This window comes from Pipistrellus hanaki (assembly GCF_964339955.1).
Source record: "Pipistrellus hanaki genome assembly, chromosome: 2".
In the NCBI taxonomy this organism is placed as follows: Eukaryota; Metazoa; Chordata; class Mammalia; order Chiroptera; family Vespertilionidae; genus Pipistrellus; species Pipistrellus hanaki.
The window spans coordinates 20,659,916-20,685,108 of NC_140504.1; the positions used below are offsets into that span (position 1 = coordinate 20,659,916).

The 25,193-nt window shown below is 39.0% G+C and overlaps 1 protein-coding gene and 1 long non-coding RNA gene across 3 annotated transcripts in view; one reads left to right on the plus strand and one right to left on the minus strand.

Moving 5' to 3' along the window:
• Positions 1 to 25,193, minus strand: part of LOC311618477 — a 384,318-nt gene that overhangs the window by 343,451 nt on the left and 15,674 nt on the right. The gene's annotated exons all lie outside the window — the stretch shown is intronic.
• Positions 1,391 to 23,757, plus strand: MFSD1 (major facilitator superfamily domain containing 1; the record flags this gene model as incomplete). 2 transcript variants are annotated; one of them, XM_084876029.1, is made up of 16 exons in its annotated part: positions 1,391 to 1,672; positions 4,457 to 4,509; positions 5,360 to 5,472; positions 6,550 to 6,592; positions 7,079 to 7,146; positions 9,146 to 9,254; positions 10,629 to 10,731; positions 12,696 to 12,794; positions 13,164 to 13,275; positions 14,210 to 14,266; positions 14,616 to 14,772; positions 16,711 to 16,808; positions 17,343 to 17,455; positions 19,246 to 19,293; positions 20,566 to 20,623; positions 22,004 to 23,757. In XM_084876029.1, exons 1-16 carry the CDS (start codon positions 1,507 to 1,509, stop codon positions 22,005 to 22,007), a joined length of 1,401 nt encoding a protein of 466 aa, XP_084732155.1. In that variant the 5' UTR covers positions 1,391 to 1,506. The 2 variants fall into 2 exon arrangements, with proteins under 2 accessions (XP_084732155.1, XP_084732156.1); XM_084876030.1 differs by lacking the exon at positions 22,004 to 23,757 and having other exon boundaries at positions 20,566 to 20,627.

Sequence of the window (25,193 nt, forward strand, 5' to 3'; positions counted from 1 at the left end):
TCCCAAATTCTTCTTTTCCTTCAGATCTCATATGCTATTATTTATAAAGTAATCTTCATTTCACCTAGATACTTATTTCATGTTCTTTGCTTCATGCCTATTTCCCCAGTATAGGCCCTTGCTACCACCAATCTTTCCAATATTAATAATCCTCATGGTTACACAACTTCTGGCCTTGTCACTCTTGAAATCCTGTTGGCAAAGCCTGGGGACAACCAGAAAAAGGGGAGGGGTGTCAGGTGCCAGTCTGAATTTTTAAACACACAAATCTTTCATTCTTGCTGCTCTGCTCAAAGTCCTTGCATGGTTTCTCATGGACCAGGTTTAGTGTTTTCTACTCTTGAGTTCCTTTGTTCTCACTCCCAGATAAATACAAACACACACACACACACACAGAGTTGTTTTATGTTGGCGTCTTTATTACCCTCCTAACCATCTCCCCAATAGCCCCCTCAAACAGGCACCATTTCTTCGCTCATTCTTACTAATCCTAGCTCAGATATCCACTTCAAGGGCTTCAGCGCTCTCCAGCCTCTCTGTTGTCATGTTCTTCCAAGCTGATTAAACTAGTCACCTGTTCTCCCTTTCTCAGATGGTATCCCCAGGCATTTTAATAGAGTGTAGTGCTTATTTCTGTCGTCATTCTCATTACATGCATCCATTCATCACGTTGCTTTCTACATATCAGTTTCTGTTGACCTCTCCGTGAACTAAACCGTGAACTTTGAGGCCTGAGACTAGCTCAGAAAGGTAAACTAAATGGAGCCTGTGAGTATTAAGAATCTGTTAGTATTAAGGGGCTGCGGCAACCTGGATGGAACTGGAGAGCATTATGCCAAGTGACATGAGCCAGCCACTGAAAGAAAGATTCCACATGATCTCAATCATTTGTAGACAATAAAGAACATTATAAACCGATGAACAAAAAGATAGATACAGAGTCAGTAAAGCATCAAACAGACACTCAAATTACAGCGGGAAGGTTAGGGAGAGGTGGGGGAGATAACACATCAACTGAAGGACTTGTATGCATGCATATAAGCATAACCAATGGACACAAAACTCTGGGAGGTGAGGGCATGTATGGGAGTGGGGTGGGGGGAGGGCAATGGCAAGATATGTACACATATAATACCTTAATAAAAATGGAGAAGAAAAATAATACAAAAGGGGTCTGCGGGGAGCAATGCTGCAGGAGAGTGGCATGTATGGATGGATGGGAGGCACTCTCTTTGGGGCAGGGAGAGGGTGGATGCCCAAGGGACCTCAGCCCACAGACACACAGGTTGCCCAGCCAAAGAACATGCCCAAGCCCCGCCTCTTGGGCTTCCCCGCCAGCCCCGCCCACCGGCGATCACGTGAGCGCAGCCCCGCGTGACTTCTGCGGCGTCACGTGAGCGACCGCGGTCACGTGCCCTCGGTCTCGTCAGGGCTCTGTTCTGGGCGATCCCGTGAGGAGGTACTGGTATTGCCGCTGCTCTCGCTTCTTGGTCTCCCGCGGGCGCCATGGAGGAGGAGGAGGAGGAAGCGCGGGGGCTCCTGGCCGGCGGCCCCGGCGAGGCCGGTAGCGATGCCGCCGCCGCCGACCCCGGGCCGCTGCCCGCGCTCTGCGACCCCAGGCGCCTGGCGCACCGGCTGCTGGTGCTGCTGCTGATGTGCTTCCTCGGCTTCGGTGAGCTGCCCGCCCGCTCCCGGGCCTCCCCCCTTTCCCCTTCGCGGCCCCATTCAAACCTGTGGCGACCAAAGGTGGGGCCCGGGGGCTGCGCTGGGCGAGTTGTGCCCTCGCTGCTCCCTGGCTCCTAGCATCTCGCTCCCCGCGCCGCCCACCCGAAGGGATCTCTAGACCAAGTTTCCTCTTCTGGCGCTCGGTTCAGAAAGTTTGAACCACCTCTCTTCCCTCCGCATGGAAAAGGCTTTTTAAGAAATCAGCAACTTCGTTGGTAGTGTCATACGTTTCTCTCCGGCTTTTGGAAATCGACTGTGGCTTTCCGAGAGCTTCAGCGAGGAGCTGTGCTCTTCCTCTCCGCCCGGCCCCTGCGAAAGCAGTCGTGCTGGATGGGACTTGTGGTTTTGGCGATGGTTGGTTTCACTTAGGAAATCTGAAGCAGTTTCTTTTCTTTTTCTTTTTTTTATTTTAATTTCATATTTGTCCTCAATCCCCCATTCCAATCCCTCACCCCCCTATACTCATATGTATGCACATAAGTCCTTTGATTGATCTCTCCCTTTTATCCCCACCCTCCCTTTGAGGTCCAACAGTCTGACCCGTGGCTCCTTATCTCTGGGTCTGTTCTTGTTCATCCGTCTATGTTGTTCACCACTTCCCCTAGATGAGTGAGATTGAAGGCAGTTTCTTGAGATAATTTTTGAAACACCTTCCTTTGTTCCAGCAGCTAACTTATTCAGCAACTTTTCAATTGTCTATCCTAGTTTGGTATGGAAGTAGTAGTGTGTCTTCAGGGCGCTCACAGGAACCGGTGTAATCAACAAGTTTTGGAGCATTATGGTGGGTAACTTGATTCTACTGCTGGGATACATCAACAGGCATGGAGGATACTTGGGGTTTTGTTTTTCCCCCCCAGTCTTTTTGAGTCGTGTTTCCTCCCCCCCCCCCCCCTCCCCCCCCCCCCCGTCCTTTTAAAATTTTTTGATTTGTCGTTCCACCTCTCCACACATTCATTGGTTGCTTCTTGCATATGCCCTGAGCAGAGATCCAACCCGCAACCTTGTGAGCAACCTGGCCAGCCCCTTTTTGGAAAGAGATGCCCATCCGTTAACTTTAAATCATGATGCTGGTACCCCTTACAATAGTGGTTAAAGCAGGAACTTCAAGTTGCTGGTTTAGCAACAAAAAGAACACAAAACACTTAAAATGATCTCTTTTGAAGTAGACAGGTCGTTTTTGGTAAGTTATGGCTAGTTGTCTACGTTTCAAAAGCCAGATCTGTACCCTTCTAATGACATTTTTTTTTTCTCTCTTGAATTTGTACTTTCTAATATGTACTTTTAGAGTGGGACAATGGAGACAGTGTTATCCCGAAGCCTACTATAAATCTGTCACTTATAGTACTTTAGTAAATAAAGCTCAGTGAATGAATGTCAGACCTCTCTCCACTTCTCTCTTATCCGTCAACAGACATTTTTATGTCTTCAATCCTTTAGAACTCTCTCTTATTCCTCTTCACTCCTGGCATCGTGTTTGATAAGTTATTATATTTGGAGCATTCTGTTTATAGAATTAGAGCTCTTGTTTCAAATTCTAGAGCAGTTAAATTCCATTCCTCTGCTCTCAAGATAAATGGTGATCTCAGTTAACTGCTGACAAAGTTTGCAAAGTTTTTAGTGTGTGTTTTCATAAATTTAAGTAAGGAAAATGTAGTGCTTCATGAAGATGTCAAGAAACTTATAGGTATATGAAGCATCATGTAAATAAAATGGAAGGACAGTTAGTTGTTGATTAACTTCATGGTTCCGATTCCCAATATTTGCTGTATATCAGTGGTTCCCAACGTGGAGCACACACCCCACAGGGGGGCAATTTGACTTCTAAGGGGGGCAATTCGAGAATGAGTTACTAACAGTGAATTTTTTTGCATTTCTCATGGTTCTAGGGGCCTCACATACAGTATATAAATATATATTGTGACATTTTTATGTATTTTAGTTTTCTATTATATGTTTTGAAACTTTATTTGCTATTTTTTCATATCACTTCATATTATTGTGTTGGTTTTTTTTTAAACAATTTCTTAATGATTTCTTCTTCAATACTTCAACTTCCTTTCGTTCTTTTATTTTTCTCTTTCATGGATACCATGTTCTTTGGAAGCTTATTTAGACCAAGTTAATGACCTTTTAGGCTTCCTCCATGTGAATAAGAATTCACTTTTTTTTTTTAATATATTTTATTGATTTTTAACAGAGAGAAAGGGAGAGAGATAGAGAGCTAGAAACGTCGATGAGAGAGAAACATCGACCAGCTGCCTCTTGCACACCCCCTACTGGGGATGCACCCGCAACCAATGTACATGCCCTCGACCGGAATCGAACCTGGGACCCTTCAGTCCTCAGACCGACGCTCTACCACTGAGCCAAACCGGCTTCGGCAAGAGTTCACTTTTTTAATGATAAAAATTCTATGTTCCGGGGGGGAGGGGAACATCAGAATTTTAGAGATGCTAGGTGGGGGGCATGGCCACAAAAAGGTTGGGAACCACTGTTGTATATGCTGGCTAATACTTTGTAAGTGATTTGACTTGTGTTCTCTGGATTATTTGGCTACAGCTTAGAAAATAATGATGGACGGGGAAAAGGTTCAAAAAAGTTTCCATAGTGTCAGTTCACGAACCCCAAGTATAAACATTTAAAAATCACCATTTGAGTAGTAATTGCAAGTCGAAACTCTTCTGTGGATGGTATTTTTACTTAGAAAATATTTGTCCTTTCTTTTTTCTAGGCAGCTATTTTTGCTATGACAATCCCGCTGCCCTTCAGACCCAGGTTAAACAGGTAAGTTGATTTTTCACCTTTGTTTGCTTTAGGGAAGGATTTGTTGAGGTTTCATTAGCTCTCAGGTTGCCTAGTCTGCAGTCTCCAATGAGTCCATTTTGATATCTGTAGTCACCAAGGAGAGTTTGTGGGTGGAATAAGATTCATTTATAGCACTCATTTGCATTTTGATATTGTTTCATACTCAGATAAATAATTATGTGTTATTTCCTCAGTATTACCAAAAGTATTAGACTTGTTTGCCTTTCATTCTTCCTTTGAGTAATCACCTGACTGACATGATTTGGTAGTATGTTTTGCTGTTATTTTATTTTTAAAACGTGGATGCTAATTGCAGAGGATTGTCCATGTTGGTTTTGTAAAAATGAATTTGATAGTTCCAATTTCTTGTGCATTTTGATGGTCTCTTTTCTTTGTCTTTGGACAGGGAGACATGCATAGATTGGCCCTTCACATTCTAGAATGAAAGGGAAAGAAGGTACGAGTTAGGAGGGGGAGGCTAAGATTATTTTTTCCATGTGGTGGGGAGCGCCAGTGCAGGCAGTATAGGACAGTGAGAAGATAGACAAATAGGCAGATGCAGACAGAGGTGGTCTCCATAGTGGGGGATGTGAAATGGCATATGGACCCGAAGAGGTCCTGGATGTGACCTTTTTCTGAGGCAGAGGCCATAGCTACGATGAGAAACCAAAGCAGTTAAGTGACTACAAATGGTTAAGAAATTCTTGCCTTACACAGAAAAAAAAAAAAAAAAAGAAAAAAAAAAAGAGTTTTAATTTGTTAGTTACTAATTTTAACTATTTGGAAAAAATAGTTTTTCTTTTGTTATTTTTTTTTTTTTTTCATATAGGATATGCAGGTGAATACCACAAAATTCATGCTGCTGTATGCCTGGTATTCTTGGCCCAATGTAGTTTTGTGTTTCCTGGGTGGCTTTTTGATAGACCGAGTATTTGGAATACGGTAAGCTTGAAAAAAATATTTCACCTGTGGCTAAAATCTGGTTATTAGGAAAACACAGAACTAAATTAAATTTCTAGAAAGAACTGAATAAGATTCTGTATTGCTGTGATAATCTGCATTAGTATTTATTTAAAGATACTTTCATGTCTCTGGAATTGGTTTCTGAAACTAGGTTGGGACTCGTGAAATAAGGTAGCTCAGATATTGCCCCCATTTGGGATCAGGCAGGCCCCGGTCCGAATCCCATTACTGCCACTTGCTCAACTTCCAACTCTTCTGAGCTGTTCCTGGCTTTCTGAGCTCCTGTTTCCTTACTGGCAGGATATGGATAATAATTCCTGCCTTGCAAAGTGGTTATGAGGATTGAGATGGATGTACAGTAACCAGCACATATGTAGTATTTGCCTCTCCCTATTGAGGCTTTCTGCTTTTCTTAGGGTTGAACTTTGTGATCACTTTTATTAGATAGAAGGATTCACACTAAAAGCTTTGTTACTTCTCATTTTTCTGATTGTAGGTGTGTTGTTAGTGGAGGCTTTAAGAGAGGTGTAGAATGTTTTTAGGAGACAGAGGGCAAAATGATGAAGGGTCTTCCAGCCATGTCTGGTGGAAAAGAACTGAAGAAACTGAGTGTTTAGACTTGGGGACTAACTTTAAAACATTTTGAAGAGTTAGGGAAGAATTACATTTATTTTGCTTGATCTAAAGGGATAGAATTAGCTGGAAACTATAGGAGGATAGATTCCACTTCGTATGTCACAGACCTTGCTCACTTAGGTTGACAGGACAGGACGGACCATGCGTTGCCTTGGGGCCATTTCACCAGGGTGGAGAGAGGGCTTGGGTTTTGGGAGGACATTTACTCCTGTGCTCGTTAAGGACTCTTCCAACACAGGCATTTTATTACTCTGGGGAAACATTAAACAGATGCTCCAAGTGTAGAATCTTTGAGTAAACAGGTTTGTAACTGTATCAACATGGTTGATATTTGTCCTTTTAAAAAGAGAGGGGTCAAAGAAAACATGACTGAAAGATGTGGTGACTGCCATATTCTTAACTCATGTTCTCTCCCAACAGATGGGGCACCATTATTTTTAGCTGCTTTGTCTGCATCGGACAGGTAAGGAAGGCGAAAACATTCATTGAGTAAGTGATAGTGATGTGAATTCTTTTCTAATTCTGGCAAATTTGTCTTTAATGTATGCCTAACTCAGTGGTCGGCAAACTGCAGATAGAGGCTTTATCACAAGGAACAACAACAGCCTCTAATTACTGGAATTGAGAGTCTAGGTCAGTGGTCGGCAAACTCATTAGTCAACAGAGTGGCAAACCTCGGCTCTCAAACTGCATGTGGCTCGGGAGCTGCAGTTTGCCGACCACTGGCCTAACTGAATTAAGCAAGACTCACAAATGCCTATATAGTAGAAGGCATAATTCATTTTAAGGCTTGAGACAGATGAACATTAATGTTTTAATTTCACAGATTTCCTAACAAGGAATACTAAAATTATAGTAGAAGTTGTGATTCATCATAAGTTACTTATTTCTCTAGAATACCTTGAATTAACTTGAATTTATTGATTCTATGTTATATTCTATATTATAGGTTATTTTTGCTTTGGGTGGAATATTTAACGCTTTTTGGCTGATGGAACTTGGAAGGTTTGTGTTTGGGTAAGTTATGTATAATTTCATTTGACCTAATATATTGTTTTAGTGGTCAGCAAGCAGTTTATTAAGGATATAAAAGTATATTATTGTCTCTTATGGAGAATTACTTCAAGTCCTTGAAATGTAGCCACATATACACAAGACTGTTTATTAGTTGTCTTAATTTTCCTTCAAAGTAAGTAATAATTTTGAGTAGCCATAGTTAATTTAACTGTGTGGGTTTGAATATTAAATAGTTCCCCAGAAATGATGTATTTCCTAGGTGTTTTGATGTTCTGATATATTGAAGACTATGATTTAAACCTCATTTATAGTATGATAGTGTAGACCAGTGTCGGCAAGCTCATTAGTCAGTAGAGCCAAATATCAATAGTACAACGATTGAAATTTCTTTTGAGAGCCAACTTTTTTAAACTTAAACTAGATAGGTAGGTAAAATGTTATTAACTTAATTAGGGTACTCCTAAGCTGGCCTTTGCTTAAAACTCAAGGGGCCAAAGAGCCGCATGTGGCTCTCGAGCCGCAGTTTGCCGACTAGGGGTGTAGACCATCAGTTTCTAGATTGTTGATTCACTGGTAGTTTGTTGTTTCTTAGTGGCTAAGCACAGGTCCTTTTGAACCTGGTGAAAAAGTTTGAATGAGCAAAATACCAGGAGCCTTCATGAATTTCAGTGTTGTTCAGTAAGCCCATTCTAAGTCCAGCCTTGGGCTTCCTAACCCAGATGAAATAACTTACTTAGTTTTTGATTTAAAAGCACAATTCATTTAATATTTTCATTTGTAACAAGGACATGTAGACATATGACATAGTCCAAAAACTGTTCTAAAGGAGAGAAAAGGAAACAAAATGTATATAAAAATAGAAAGGGATTCACATGGAACTGTGGTCAGAAGTGGGTCCACGGACAAAGTGGGTGTTGATATCAGCGTAGGGTTTGGATAAGCGGAAGAGAAGGGAACTGATTTTAAACTAGGACGGAGTGGTGAAGAAGGCTCAGAGTTAGGATATGGAAGAGAAGCTGAAGGCCTCGGTGTGGGGCTGGTCAGTGTGTAGAACTTACGGAAGGAAAGTAGGAGAACGTTGAATATGGAAGGTATGCCCCTGAAAAGTGAATTTTTGTGTTTTCACAAAGCATGGCTCACTATTCACATGAACATTAAAAAATAAATACATTTTTAATTGACTTTAGAGAGGAAGGGAAAGAGAGAGAGAGATAGAAACATCAATGATGAGAGAGAATTAATTGATCAGCTGCCTTTGCATGCTCCCCTCTGGAAATTGAGCCCATAACCCAGGCAGGTGCCCTTGACCGGAATCAAACCCGGGACCCTTCAGTTCGCAGGCTGATGCTCTATCCACTGAGCCAAACCAGCCAGGGCTACACATGAACATTTTTGTCGCATAGATGGTGACATGGTAACCCAGAGTTCTTTTCTTGCTGTCTTGGTTATTATCGCAGCATATCAAATTCCCCAAAGCTCTGCAGTGGACTCTGGGGGTCAGGAAATTGGACAGGGTACAGAATGGGCAGCTTGTCTGTGCACCTGCTGGCTGGAGCCTCAGCTGGAAAGCTGCATGGCAGCTCTGGGCTGCAGTCATCTGAGAGCTAGTTGATTCACTTGGCTGGCCCCTGGCTGGGACGGCTTGAAGACTTGCACTGCTGGCTGCAGTGCCTGCGTGTGGCCTCTCCATGGAGCATGGCTTGGCTTTCTCACTGCATGGAGAACTCAGGGTAGTTAGACTTATTCCGAGGTGGCTAGGGCTCCAAGTGAAAGTGTTTGACGGAAAAGCAGATTCATCTTTTATGACCCGGTCTTGGGGTCACACAGCATTACATTTACCATAGTCTGTGGTGGATTTGGGGGAGGAGGCAGCGACACCACCATCTATAACTTTTACCATCTTATGGACAGTTAGAGGGGCGTCAGAGCTTTAAACCTGCTGCTGCTGACTGTGGTCTTTCTTTAGAATCTTGACTTTCCTTCCTTTCCCCACTTTTAGGATTGGTGGGGAGTCATTAGCAGTTGCCCAGAATACATATGCTGTGAGTTGGTTTAAAGGCAAAGAACTGAACCTGGTGTTTGGACTCCAACTTAGCATGGCTAGAATTGTAAGTATGACAAACCCAGTGAAGCCAAATAGGAATTACAGGATTGAATATCACAGGGATCTCTTATTAAAGATTACAGGGTGAAGTGTTGTGTATGACAGATTAGGTATTGATTTGTTAATGTATTTCTCTAGACCACAGTATAGCATGTACCTAACTTTAATTAAGGCATTTCTAACCTTACTTTACTTAGGAACAGTCTAACATGGCTACATAAACATTAATTCAGAGAATCTGAGCATTATAATGGATCTTAACAGGTTTCATTGTCTAATGTCTTACCCATGTTACCGTCATCTGGCTCGGCTTGCCTATTTTCAGTGATCAAAACTCACTGCGTTGATGGGGCAGCCCATTGACTTCAGTTAACTTGATGAAGTTCAAGTTCACGTAGAGATGCATTTGCACGCACAAGTAGCTCTTCCCGATTGCTCCAAACCTGCCCTCTGTGGCTAATGTCTACCTCCTTGCTGTGCACCAGCATTTTCCTTATGATGACTGCTCTGAGTTCCTGGTCAGACAGGCTCATTTCCTGTGGTTGGCTGTTCCTTATGCCCAGATGTCCTCAGCTAACTTCCTCCAGGCTTTTACTCCAAAGTCACATTCTCAGTGAGGCCTCTGCCTCTTTATATTCCCCTTCCCTGTTTTGTATGTTCCCCCTTTTTTTCGAGCATTTTAAAGCACTATTTAATATACTATCGAGTTCACCTCTTCCACCCACCCTACTAAAACGAGAGCCCTATGAGAGCTAAACATTTTTTTTTGTTCTGTTCCTAATTGTTTTTCTGACACCTAGAACAGTGACGGACATATAATTAGGGCTCAGTAATTGCTACATGAATGAATAAACGCATGAGGATGTTATCTGTAACTTTTACCATCTTCTTATGGACAGTCAGAAGACGAATTCTTTTTCACATGTCCGTTCCCGGAAGAGCTGTGCTTTCTCTGAGCTAAGGCTTATTTTGTCTTCAGTTCCCTGTAAATTTTGTAACTCGAGTTTCATTTTTTTGTTGTTTTGGCTACTAGGAAGTTACAAATGTAACTGCTATTTTGAATATTAACCTTTTCTATAAATTGGCATTTTTTGTGTGTGTGTAATCGTCTCATCAGTGGTTTTATTTTAGTTTGTTAGTTTTTTCCTTTCTATTGTTTAAAAAAAATTCACCTCTGTTTAATCATAGTCCTATATATCTATTCTCTAAGCCGCCTCACATCCTAGTTTTTGTTCAAAATAAATGCATATCTATATATATACACACACACAAAAATATAAATATAAATATAAATATAAATATAAATATAAATATAAATATAAATATAAATATAAATATAAATATATAAAAGGTTAATTTTCCCTCCCTTCTCTTTCAGGGAAGTACAGTAAACATGAACCTCATGGGATGGCTGTATTCTAAGGTTGAAGCTTCTTTAGGTTCTGCTGGTCACACTACCCTTGGAATCACACTTATGATCGGTTAGTGAATCCTGATGTCCCACATTCTGTCTCTTCTGAACATGACATAGGAAGTGTCACAGCAGAGAGGAAGGAACACTGGAATCAGAGTTAGACCACGTTGGTTATAATTCTACCTGCACAATTCTTGAGTTCTTTGACCTAATTAGATATAGCGAGGCATTCATGCTTTTGTTTTCATTTCTACTTTCTTAAAAAAAAAAAAAAGAGGATCTTGTCCTATTCTTGTCTACTTAAGCATTGGACTGATGATTAACTGAGAGCGTGTATGTGAAAACTCTGAAACGATCAGGAATTTAGAAATGTAGAGCTTAGATTTTGTAGAGATGATACAATGTGGTGGGAAATTCACTAAGTTGGGGGTCCAGAGCCTGGATTCTAGTCCTGGCTCTGACAGGTCAGTCACCCTGGACAAGGAAGCTAACCTCTGTGTCTCAGTTCTCCTTGCTGTAAGATTGCGGGTATCGGGCCAAAACTGTACAGGCTCCTCCTGGCCCTCAGTTCTCTTAGCTGAGGCTCCAGTGTGCTGGGGGCTGGGCGGGTCCCTGAGAAGAGAACGAGGCCCTGTGGACTCGCCACCCGTGCTTCTTTTCTGAGCAGTGCGTTTGTCTACCTGAGCCCCACGGTGTGAAGAGGGCTGCTTACAGAGGGGGTGAATGTCATGTGCCATCTTTCATTTCTTAGAATTTCTTGATACAGCCTGGTAAAAAGAGGACAGGGGAGTGGTAATCCTAAACAGCAGACTCATCCTAGGGACCCCTCCTCCTCCCACGTCTCCTCAGATCCTTTGCCTTACTTAAACCCTCTTTCTACTCACAAATGCTTTTTAGTATTTCTTCTAGTTCCCTCTCTGATGGAGAGTTTGAGAATGTTAAAGAATTTTTGAGCTAGAAAAGGCCTGTGCTGTTATGAATCAGTCTCTTACTTTACAGATGGGGAAATTTAAGCCCACAGAGGTTAAGATCTGTGCCCAAGATCATTCAGCTTGTTAGTGGCAGAGACAGAACTAATGTCTACTGTCTGTCACTTTAGCAGTTTTTCAACTGGACCATATTATCTCAGCCAGTTAAAGATGCATTTATTTTACTAAACTTTTTTTTTTTTTTAATAAAAATTCTCACCTGAGGATATGTTTATTGATTTGAGAGAGAGAGAGAGAGAGAGAGAGAGAGAGAGAGAGAGAGAGATACATTAATGTGAGAGAAACATTGATCAGTTGCTTCCCATATGTGGAACCTGAAACCTAGGAATGTGCCCTGACTGGGAATCGAACCTGCAACCTTTATGGTGTGGACAACACTCAACTGAGCCACCCAGCCAAAGCTACTAAGTTTCTTTGTAAAATTCTTGACAAGTGCAAACTTGATTAATTATCTGGTTTACAATAGTTATATGAGGTCAGCGTTAGTGAGTAATGCTGAATACGCAGAGGAAAGAGAGTCTGAGTGAGCTGTGTGTGGGAAGGTGGGGCCCTCGGGCTGCCAGAGGTTAGGAGCAAGGGTGACGGACTTGGGGAAGGAATCAGGAGGAAGATGAGGTGATCACAGAATCAGACTTGGCTTTTATAATCCCTCCCTTCCCCCCGCCCTCGACATCCACTAACAATTGGTGCTTAGACTGAAGTAAGAAAGTAGGACTAATTTGCTAGCCTGGCTATCAGCTTTCTTCCATTTGTATTCTGTATTAGAAGAGTGGACTAGTTAGTTCTAATATTTTGCATCTATTCTCCAACCTTCTCTTGGGAAGTAATATAGTCATAGCCACTACTGTTTGTTCAGTGCTTACCACGTGCTCTTCCCTTCCTTCTGTCCTCACTTGTAATTGTGGGCTTTTCTTACATGTGTCAAAATACTATCCCCTTTGCTTGCTAAGTTTCTCAGCTGTTAATGGGATGTGCTGTGGGATGTGTTTTAAGAAACTTTCAGCCTGGCTCTTTTAAAAATCTCTTTTTTTAAAATTTATAGGGGGTATAACCTGTATTCTTTCACTAATTTGTGCCTTGGCCCTTGCTTACTTGGATCAGAGAGCAGAAAGAATTCTTCATAAAGAACAAGGAAAAACTGGTGAGTCTCAGTGTGAGAAGAGTGGGACTTTGGGGAATTATGGCCTTTTTGAAATAACGTACAGTTATGCAAGTTCCCAATGCAGTGTTGTAAAACCTAGTGAGGTTTATTTGATCTCTTATTTTGAAATCTATTTCTGTTTATTTAAATTTTGGGGTACATGTTCCCCCTTCTATGTGTATTTGCAAAATGATGTGCGTTCCTCATCATTTGGTAGGTAGATACTAATCTTAGGTTTTGCTTTTTCTAATGTCTTTTTTAGTTAGTGTCTTTCAACTGAATTGCAAAGGTTCATCACATGATAAATGAAAAATAATCTTGACTTGTTAAGTAAAATTATACTGATGGCTCTTCCCTTTCTTGTCTAAGGTGAAGTTATTAAGCTAACTGATGTGAAGGACTTCTCCTTGCCCTTGTGGCTCATATTTATCATCTGTGTCTGCTATTATGTGGCAGTGTTCCCTTTCATTGGACTGGGGAAGTGAGTATTCTCTAGCATTCCACTTCTGTTGACTAAATTATAATGAGACTTCAATCACACAAATGGAATTGTTTTAGCTGTTAATCTTGCTTCTCTACTTATAGTTTATATATATACACAGGAATTGTTTCATATCCTGCGATACAACTGATTTTCTTAGCTTAAGTTTTAGTATTGTTTAATATATTGTTTTATAATATTTTTAATATTATTTGAAGAAATACCTAATAACAGTTTTTTATTCAAAATATTGGTTTATTTTACTGCTTGATTTTAGGTTAGTATTTTTTGAAATTTCCTCTTTATTCCTTGGTTAGGAAGCCTCTTTGAGAGAATAGAGAGAGCATATTGGCTTATAGTGATTGGACATATTTTTATTAGGACTGGAATTCCTCCACATTCAAATTCAGGATTCATATCAAATTTTTCTTGCTTTATCTTCTACTTCTCTGTCTCTTTTCTTTGGCAGCTGTCTAAACAGAACAGTGTGTGAGGGAAAATGTGTTTATGGGGGGTGTGTATTTGTAATAAAAACCTTAAAATTCAGGCTGCAATTCTGAATAATTTGAGACAAGAACTCTATACATTATGTAGCAAAAAACCCAGACATATTGCTTTTATGGAAAAGGAGCTCTCTTAATTCCCCGTGGTAGTGCATTGGGTTTTCTGAACGTGTGTGTACTGTTTGCAGGAGAAAAAATAGGCATCAGTATATTTTATTTAGTTAGTGAAATATTTATATAAACACTAAAGTTTTAGCCAGTTACTTGAATGTGAATAATTTCAAATAAGGTGGGAAAATAGTATCAAGAAGGAAAAGTTGACTAAGCTTAGAATTATTTGTATTCAGTTTTTGTTCTGCCTTTATTAAACAAAACAGAAAACAGAGTAGTTCTCTCTAAAGTGCTTATTTCTCTCTTTCTCTGTATTTTAGAGTGTTCTTTATGGAGAAATTTGGATTTTCTTCCCAGGCAGCAAGTGCTATTAACAGGTATTTCGTTAATTCTCTAAGTGCTTATTGTGTGCCTAGTGTGGGTCTTTCATTATAACCAAATGTTATAAGACATATGTGATGTAACATCCACAGTGTGAAATCCAAATTAAATTGGGACTTGATCCTAAGTGGCCATCTTGCATTAATGGAAAAACCAAAGAAGCTTTGGACCACTCTTTATATCTTTATATTCCTATTTACCAATGACCATTTTAGACGACTGTTAAACTAAATGTGCTAGGGTTTGCTTTGCCTAATGGATTTAGGGACTTGGATTTCTTTTTCTTTTTTTTTTGGTGGCTGGGATACATTTCATTAAATAATATCTTTTCTATTCTCTGGGCAGTATTGTATATGTCATATCAGCTCCCATGTCCCCAATATTTGGGCTCATGGTAGATAAAACAGGAAAGAACATCATCTGGGTCCTGTGTGCAGTGGTGACCACCCTTGCTTCCCACATGCTGCTGGCCTTCACGCTGTGGAACCCTTGGATTGCTATGGTAATGTGACTGTTCACACCCGGGGGGAGTGGGGGTGAGGCAGGGCTTCAGGGAGGACCCTATAAATTGCATGTCAGGAGCCCTCAGCTCCTCTGATAGCAGTGCTTTGTGACAGTAAGGAAAACAATGAGTTGATTTCAGTGTCTACAAAATAACTATTTTTAAAGTGCATAAATATTAATTATTAGTGCATTGGGCATTTTTAATTTCATTTGACTTATTTAATAGAGTAACCTCAATGCCAAAATAGTATCTGAAATAAAATAGTCTTGAAAACCAAAATGCTTACTACCCTGTTTCCCCGAAAATAAGACAGTGTCTTATATTAATTTTTTCTCCCAAAGTTGCGCTAGGTCTTATTTTCAGGGGATGTCTTATCTTTCCACGCGCTAGGTCTTTATTTTCAGAGGATGTCTTATTTTCAGGGAAACTCGGGTAGTTCCATTTATTTTTCTGTATTTCATGAAAAGTTGTCCTTCCATCATAGGTGACAAAAAAAACAAACAAACAAAAAAAACACACAACAAAAAACCAAACCATTGGCCCAATATCCATGATTTCACATCCTTTTGTCTTTGATGTTTAGTAGGTCAAAAAATGATAAGTAATTCATTGAATTTTTGTGCTTGTTCTTCAGAGTGTCATTTTTAAGACCACGAGCTGAAGTGCTGTTTTTCTTTCCTGTTAATAAAAGAATATCTTGAACATGTATAGGGTGGGGCAAAAGTTGGATTACAGTTCTTAAGGAAAATAATACAATAATTAGTAATACAAGAGCAAACTCTGTTTCGTGTGCTCACAACTGTAAACCTACTTTTGTCTTTGTGCACTAGGTGAGAATTCTGTAGGACAGGTTCTTAGACGTAGAAATGCTACGGTAGAGGCTTTGCACAGTTAACATCTTAGTAGATATTCAGTAGAGCTCTATCAGTGATATAAGAATGTATTTGCTTTTAGTGTTCTTGTCATTGTTGGATATTGGCATTATTTTAATCTTTGCTCACATGGTAAGTATAACTCTTAACTTAAATTTAAATGATGAAGTTCCCTTTTTAATTGAATAAAAATGATGCTGCCTTGGTTGTTTAACTTGTGATTCCTAATAAATATTGGAAAATTAGCTTGCCTAAAATATTGGCAATAATTTTTTACAAATTAGCTTTGTTTTCTTTCTTGGTTCTTTTCTTTCTTTCTTTCTTTCTTTCTTTCTTTCTTTCTTTCTTTCTTTCTTTTTAAGCAGTGGTTCTTTTTTTGTTGTTGTTTTTATATTTTATTTATTTATTTTTTACAGAGAGGAAGGGAGAGAGAGAGAGTTAGAAACATCTATCAGCTGCCTCTTGCACACCCCCCTACTGGAGATGTGCCCACAACCAAGGTACATGCCTTTGACCGGAATTGAACCTGGGACCCCTCAGTCCACAGGTCGATGCTCTATCCACTGAGCAAAACCAGTTAGGGCATTGGTTCTTGACTGTATCCTGGGCCCAGGTACTTATATATACATATAAATAATGTTATTAAGACAATGTGCATGTATTTTTTCACTAGAGTAGGGGTGTCGAACTCAATCAGAGAAGGGGCCAAAATCTAAAATCCAGCCTAAATCACAGGCCGAATGGTTTACTGAACAGTCATAAACTGACAATGTCATAAACTGACAGTGGAGTGCAGTGATGACAGCGCGGTGCGGGCCACATTGCAAGGCCTGGCGGGCTGGATTTCGCCCGCGGGCCTTGTGTTTGACACATGTGCACTAGAGGGATACTTGTAAGGGAGGGCCAGGACATTTTTGGATTAAACATGAGTTTTAACCTGATTACAATAACATTTGCATGAAGATTCATATGTTAGCTAATATGTCACTCTTGCTAATCTGCATCAAAGGAAAGTCACTTTGGTGAGTATAAGACTTACCCTTTTCTGTATTACTTTCTATAGAGTCTCCTGGGACTCTCCTATTCATTGCTTGCCTGTGCATTGTGGCCAATGGTGGCGTTTGTAGTTCCTGAACATCAACTGGGAACTGCATATGGCTTGTAAGTATTTGTACCGGGAATTATGCAATGTCTCTCTCTGCTGTACCAACTTATTATTATATGAAACTCCAGGTCTCCTGAATCTAGTCATCTGTAGGCTTCTGGGACAGCTCTAAACCTGGAAATAACTAGAAAATTCAGTTAATCTGTTTTTGCTCAGCTTGGAGCAACGAAAATGCTCCAGCAAGGGAGCTGGAGTTAAGCTAACCCATAGAGGTAATTGCTGCCGTTATCCTCCCACTGCCTGTTTATCTGAGGGTTTCTCAGAAGTTGAGTTCTGGTTTCTGACCCAAAAGGCCGCAGGAAGTTGGTATTCACTTGGTTTTGAGTTCATAGTGCACTTAATAAGGCAAGCACCCCTACCTTTGAGCATGAAGTCTAGTAGAGGAAACAGTCATAGAATTTTAAAAAAATCTCCGGTTGAAAATGTCTCAACACTAATACTATGTTTGTAGATACTGATATTTGTAGTGAATTGTTCCTCTATGAAGACTTTTGAAATTAAAATGTGTTTTTGTATTTCTTCGATTGCAGCATGCAGTCCATTCAGAATCTTGGGCTGGCGATCATTTCCATCCTTGCTGGCATGATCCTGGATACTCGGGGATATTTGTTTTTAGAAGTTTTCTTCATTGCCTGCGTGTCTTGTAAGTGTGCCATGTGGCAACATTTGTTTAGTTTCTTTTAATATGTAGCATAATGTTCTTATTTGTGCTTTTAGGTGTTATTGTTACTTTCTGTTTGCCCTTCTTTTAAATATCTAAGATGTAGCTCTCAGATTTGCCTGATTCTTAGCCTGTGCATTTTATATTTTTAATGATTTCAGAGAGCTTCCCAGCTGGTGACTTTGTATAATACTTCTCTGAAGATTCACAGGCCCTTTTAACAGGAGATTCCTATTCTTAAAGGCAGCAGTGGAATAGGTGTTATCTTCTGTTTTAAATATTTACATTAAAAAACCAACATTTTCTCCTTTAAAGTAGAACCATTTGAAGGGTCCTAGGTGTGAATGTGTGGATATATGTGTGATTTAGGTGTGCTCAGGGTTAATTGATCAGGCAGTTTTATTTTTATTCTTAGTCCTTTTATGTAATTTTTATGTGTAATGATTTGTTGGTTAAAAATAGGATGTGTTAGAATACAGTTGAAAACTGTAAAAATAAACCAGCATTTTTGCTTTGATTGTCTTCACCATACACAAATTGTGTTCATCTGAAAAAAATTCCCATATAATATATTAAGATGCCCTTTATACTTTGATCAAACATGTATTTAAAATGTCAAATCCCAGTGAAGATATGAGGCTTCATTTTCATTTACAGGGAATAATGACTCTCTATAATTGAAGTATGATGTTTGTAGAAACTGCTTATGAACAGCCTGCATACATTTTATCTCATATTTTAGAAATAAGCACACCAAATAAAAAAAAAAAAAGCTTTATTTGTTTTAAAAAAGTGAGTTATTTAAGAGTTTAAAAAACAGTCATGAAAGTGTTTTTGTCTATTTTAAAAAAAATATCTTTTTATTGATTTCAGGGAGGAAGGGAGAGGGATGGAGAAATAGAAACATCAATGATGAGAGAGAATCATTGATTGGCTGCCTTCTGCTCGTTCCCTACTGGAGATCGCGCCCACAAACTGGGCATGTGCCCTTGACCGGAATTGAATGTTAGGACCCTTCAGTCCACAAACAGATGCTCTATCCACTGAGTCAAACCAGCGAGGGCTATTTTTGTCTACTTTTAATGCTACAACATATGGTTTAATTTCAAGCTGCAGTTTCATATTATTTGGTTCCCAAATAGCACATGATTTTAAAATGTTTTTGTTGCCCTGTTAATTTTAAGTAAATTAAGTGGGCCTCACCTGTTAAGGTAAAAAGCCAGGCATCTGACTTTCTGAGGTCTGAACTGACTCTGGGCTTCTGGGAGTCTCATGACCACACCCTAATGTTTGATTAATTTGTAAAATGGACATGGCATTTTCAGATCTATTCTCCTCCCCCCCCACCCCCACCCCCCCCCCCAAAAAAAAAAAAAAAAAAAAAAGGATTACTTCTGTTTGTCTCTCTGTAAAAAAATAGTCTAGGGGCTGGCAGGAGTCTTGGGGAAGTGCTGGGAAGGACCAGCACTTATAAGTGAGAGGAAAGAGGGGCAGGGATGGCCCACGAGTGGGTCCGTCCCCTCTCTGTGGGTGTCTGCTTCTCCGTTTCTGGCCTTGCCATCCCTGAACTCAGGCAGTCCCTGGAGAAAATGGTGTGTGAGTTATTTTTAGTGCTTTCAGGAGAAAAATGTAAATAGTGATTTTACTTTTAAATGCCAGTTAATAAAGATTTATTTGATTTGTCTAATTTTACTTTGTAATTATGATTACATAGGAATCATTGGGAAAAACTACACGTCTTTTAAGGGTCCTATTTTTTTTTTCACTTCCAGTGTCACTTTTAGCTGTGGTCTTACTCTATTTGGTGAACCGTGCCCAAGGTAAGTAGAAGTTCAGGCATTTTCTTCTTAAACCATGATAGATAATCTTGTAGGGTCACTGGGTAGTCTGCATGCCTCTCTAGAAGCCAGTGAGTGCTTTAGCTCAAGTATAACGACATTCTGTCCATAGTGATGGAAACATTTCAGTATATAACTGAGGCCCAGTGCACCACTGGTGGGGTCCCTTGGCCTGGCTGGTGATCGGGGCCATTCGGGGCTGTCCCTTCCAGTCCTATAGAGGTGGATTGGGGATGGCTGGCCAGGGAGGGACCGGGGGAGGTTTCTGGCCTCTCGTCCAGTCCCGATTGGCCAGACCCCAGCAGCAAGCTAACCTACTGGAGCTTCTGTCCATGATGTGATGGTCAGTGTGCGTCATAGCGACTGGTTGAACAGTCAACCAAACGGTCAACTGATCTGTCGACACTTAGCACATTATGCTTTTTTTTAATATAGGATTATGTATTCTGGACCTTCACGTTCATTAAAATTGTTGTCATGTTCTTTCTGGCCTGTTCAGTGTAAGTTTTAGAAAATGTTAGATTTAAAAAATTATATATTTTTATTGATTTCAGAGAGGAAGGGAGAGGGAGAGTAAGATAGAATCATCAATGATGAGAGAGTGTCATTGATTGGCTGCCTCCTGCACACCCACACTGGGGATTGAGCCTGCAGCCTGTGCATGTGCTCTGACCGGGAATTGAACTATGACCTCCTGGTTCATAGGTCAACGCCCAACCATTGAGCCATGCAGACCGGGCTAGATGTTGTTTTTATATTAACATAAAGATGCATTTTTTAAAAATATGTTCTTTATTTATTTTAGAGAGAGAGGGAAATGTTTCAATGCTTAATTACTGAGCCACATCACCTGGGCCATAAAGAAGTATTTTTAGAACCTAAAGTCCTTCCTGTGTTATTGTCTTATATTTAAAAAAAAAAAAAGTAAACAATTTTCAGCTGAAATTTTCATTTTATGGTTGAAAGTGTTTGATAGAGAATGAGAAATTGCAGATTTTTTTCTTTTCTGAATATATGTGAACTACATGTATTTGTGCTTTGTGTGTATGTTCTTTATAAGATTTTGATGTTTCCTATATCAATTTAAAAATAAACATTTTCCCTTGGAACGGTTCCAAGAGATAAACTATTTCTTTCTCATCTCTCATAATATATCAGTGCAAATGTATATGTGTGTGTGCTTGAGCTTGCGTGCATGTTTGAATTTTTATAATAGTTACATTGAAAAAAATTCTATGCTTATTTGTGTTTTAGGTGGGAACCTAAATTATTCTGCAAGACAAAGGGAAGAAATGAAATTTTCTCATGCTGAGTAAGTATTGAAAAAGAGAAAAGTCTTTATTTTGAAAATCTTGGACATTAGCATTGTATTTCAAGATATTAGAATTGGATTTTTTTTTGATATATGTATTTTTTAAAAAAAGAAATTAGTGTTTTTTTTGTGTTTCAAGAGCTAATGCTCATCTCTGGAACTATAACAACGTTCTTGTTTGTGTCAGAAAATTTTAAAAGGCGGGTATCAAAGTCTAAAATGAGGGCAGGGTGGGAGAATTTGGCTTTAAATTGCCTTCGGAGAGATGGACAGATGTTTAGTATTCGTAATTTATTGGAGCAAAGGCCTTTGTCCTAAGTTCCTCTGTTGAGCTCAGCCTTCAATTCTCTCTGATGCTTTCTTTTTCTTAACTAGTTGAGATCATTTTTCATTTTTTCTTGGTGCCAACATGCTATTTTGTGTTCTTTGATTCATTTGGAACAAATTAAAGTTTATAGTGTGTTTTAAGTTAAATTAATTTTTTTCATGAGTATATGCTACCATCTAATAGCGATTCTACATGCTACAACATAATGGTGATTCTATTTCCTATTATTTGTACAACATAATAGTGTATATTATACACTATTGCTATAACATAATAGTGATTCTATTTCCTATTATTTCTGATACTTAATTTTTTCACTTTAAAAATTTATTTTTAAATATATACCATTTAATTGTAAGTTTTGTGAATTTTGAATAAGTTAAAATCTGGTAGAACAAGGCTATTTAGTTCTGGGGGTGATTCTTGGTCATGTCAAATTATCTTTTAACATAGTAATTCCATTTATATTATAGAAACACATTTTAAGAAAATAACCAGAAGTGTTGTGAGTTTTAAATATATTTACAACAGTCTGTTTATTATGTAAAAAAATTGGAAATATCCCAATGTCCCATAATAGGGAAATGGTTAAATATATTATACACCCATATAGTATGTTTTTAAAATAATGTTTTAGAAGGACTTTTTAAAGTCAGATATTTAACATGCTATATGTTAAGTAAGCAAAAGATAAAGATGCAAATATCTATTTTTTTAAAGTATGCAAGCATTACTTACACCTATTATTTGTATATAATAGAAAAATATGAAAATAGGAAAAAATGAAAGAAAAGCCCCCAAATATTAACAGTTCTATTTGAATGATAGGGTTATAAGAGATCATTTTTCTCTTCGCTTTTTTTTATTTTCTAAATTGATCCTGTGTTACTTTTACAATCATGAGGAGTTAAAAGATTATTCAGCAAAATATGGACTCTCAATATTTGGTGCTATGTGTTTTGTAATGCTTATGGTTTTTATTCTGTAAGTCAGATGGGGCTTCGTGTTTTTTTTCTCCCCTTGTTGATAATATATTGCATTCTGTTTTGCAGATGAGAAGTTTAAATGACTGGGTCATGACAGTGGGCTGCACACATCATTGATCTGAAAACCTCCATTAGAAAATTATATAGAGTTTAGTCAATAGAAAAAATAATGGTCTGGAAAGTTATATTTATATTTCAAGTACACCTATTTCTAAGTATATTTGTGAGGACTATTTTACTCTCTGTCTTTTGTGTGTTGCTGAAGAATTTCACTTCAGAATAGCCTAATCAACAGTGAAGTTTTGGAAATTGCTCTGGGACTTGCAAGTGAATTTCATTAAGGACAGTAAATAATGGAGATCATTGGATTTATATTGAGATCATTTTCACAAAGTATATCTTAGAGATATGGCCTTTTCTTTATCTTAAAGCAAAATATATTTTTTTAAAGCTTTTGAGGGTTTAGAAGGGATGTTTTATTATAATCTACAGCACTTGAATAGTCATTACCTTTTGTAATAGGGACTGTTTGAAAGATACTCGATGAAGTCTCTTCATTTTCACAAATAGATTGTGTTTTGCTCGTTTTACTTATGGGACAGGTTGCCGAGCGGTGACCCTTTTGAGCTTCTCTTTCTCTCTCTCTCTCTGTTACTGAGCAACTTTATTACTTAGGGATATAACTTTGTGGATGAGCTTTCTGTACAGTTTTTTAATATAGTCTCATTAATTACTGAAAGTGTCCTTTAAATGATGGTAATTCCATTTCTACATGGATAAATAAAAACATTGTAGAAGGAATCTACATGATGTCTTCTAACTTTTGAGTTAAAAAAAATCTTAAACCACTGATTTTAACTCTTATGTATGTGGAAGATTATAAGAAAATCTGTGTTAGAATAAAGAAAATTACCTAATTATTCATTGAAAGATTATGGAGATTAGCTTTTTCTCCAGTGTAGGACCTTAAAGTGACATTTATGTTTTTCACATTAAATAAAATGTGGATAGGAAATGTTTCTGACAGATTTAAATACTTTGTAGTTGACTTATTAGTCCTAGCATATTAAAGTCAAGAACTTTTTCATGTGTTTTGGTATCTATGGGCACACAGTTAAGACAACAACTACTAAACTAATTAATTTAGCTGATTACATTGTTTAAAGTACATGGCATAATATTGTATGCCTAAAGTTTCTGGGACAGATTGAAAGTGCATTTCTTTTCAGGATAAGTTTACTTTCATCCATGTTTCTGATTTACAGTGTATTGTGCCATTATTCAGTTGTTGGTTCTGTGGGCTTGACTGCCCCTTTGCTTGATCTAGCCCCTGGCAAGTGAATACTGGCCTCACAGTTAGGGAGGGTGCAGGAGGTCAGCTGCTTCTGCTGCCAGAGGGCTGTGGTCTGGCCCTCCCTCATCTTCCCACTGCCTCTGTGCCCTGTGTCCTGTGCTGCTTACATTGTTTTCTATTGAATCTGATTCCGTCCCTTCTCGGGGGCTTTGCCCACGCTCCCTTTGCTTAGAATATTTTGTCCAGGATTCTCTATGACCTGGTTTCACCTGATTTCCAACCATCTTAGCCTCAGCTCAGAACTTATGGGAACTAGTTATTCCTATGGGAACTAATCCCTGTGGTCTTGGAAAAATCCTATATTTTTGTTTCTTAATTTACCTGAGCCTATAATGAGGAATTTGTGATGGTGTGGGTTTCTATCTCTTCCTTTAGATTGTAAGCTCCTTGAGGGCAAGAACTGTGTCTATTGATGTTAATAATGATTGCGTCGATAGTGTCCAGCACCAAATAAATATTTTTTTTTAATTATGCATAAATAAAATGAGTAAATTGGAGTAACTTTTTTGAAGGATGAATTGGAAATGTGAATAAGAAGACCTAAAAGGGGTAGAGTTATAGGCTTTGGCTTAGCAATTCCATTTCTAATAGTTTATCTTAAGGAAACTATCAGACGGATACACATTTTTATATATTTTAAGAAACTATCTTCTTTGCACGATGGCTTATAATAGCCTAAAATACAATAGGAAACCTCTCACGTTTATAAGAAGAGGAAGATTAGTCAAGTACATCGTATCATGTGTCTATAGAAATATGAAGCACCATTAAATATATTTTATTGATTTTTTTTACAGGGAAAGGGAGAGGGATAGAGTTAGAAACACCAATGGGAGAGAAACATCAACCAGCTGCCTTCTGCACACTCCCTACTGGGGATGTGCCCACAGCCAAGGTACATGCCCTTGACCGGAATCGAACCTGGGACCTTTCAGTCCACAGGCTGACGCTCTTATCCACTGAGCCAAACCGGTTTTAATGGCTGAAGCACCATTAAATGGTGCATACTGACCTAGGCAATGATGGCTTTATTATGTGAAAGACTCAGTGCTGTGGTTTTTGTAAAAGCAAATACAAACATGTCTGAAGGGTATGCACATGAATGTTTTTGAGTTTGAGGAAAGTGGTATTAGTGTTCAGAAGGGAGGAAGGTAGCAGGTAGTGTTTTTCAAAGAACTTTGAGGATACAGGAGGGAGTTAAACAGAATCCTGAGTTAGAAATAGAATTTGCATTTATAGGAAGAACATTGCATGTGATGAGAACTGAAGGAGACAAAGCAATAGAGAATGAGCTATGGGCTAAATGAAATAATGTCACTTACATTTTGATCACAGTGATAGCAAAGAACAGCTGTAAGTTGTCTACAAGCTGCCTGAGATTTCTGGAATGCCTCCTGCTCAGCCTCTTACCCCTTGGCTTCCCTTTGCTTGTTCTTGGAGAGCTCCCCTGGAGGCAAGGGTGTGGAGGTTGGTGAACTCTGAGCAGGGATTTGCTGTTAAGAAGTTGGTGGGGAAAACTTGGATGTTTTGTAAGAAATACTGAAAAGTCCTTGACATCATGCAGGCAGGCCAGAGAGTCAACTTATGACACATTTATTACCACTTATTCTCCTGAAGTGTTTGTGTACTTCATGTACTCCAGTGAAGGTCATGTACTCCAGTGATGAGTCATCTCCTTGGTAGCTCTTTGTTAGTCTCACGTCAGGGCAGCTGTTATAACTTACAGTACTCCCCAAACCGACTTCCCCCGTAGGTTTGACTACAAATCAATTGTGAGATGGAAATCAGTGGACCTATGAGTTATTCCATTTGGGATTAGCATGTACTTTGTAGGAGTTGGTCTTTTTGGAATGGATCATCCCTATGCTTATCTCCTAAGTTCTCTGTGCTTCCATTTCCTGA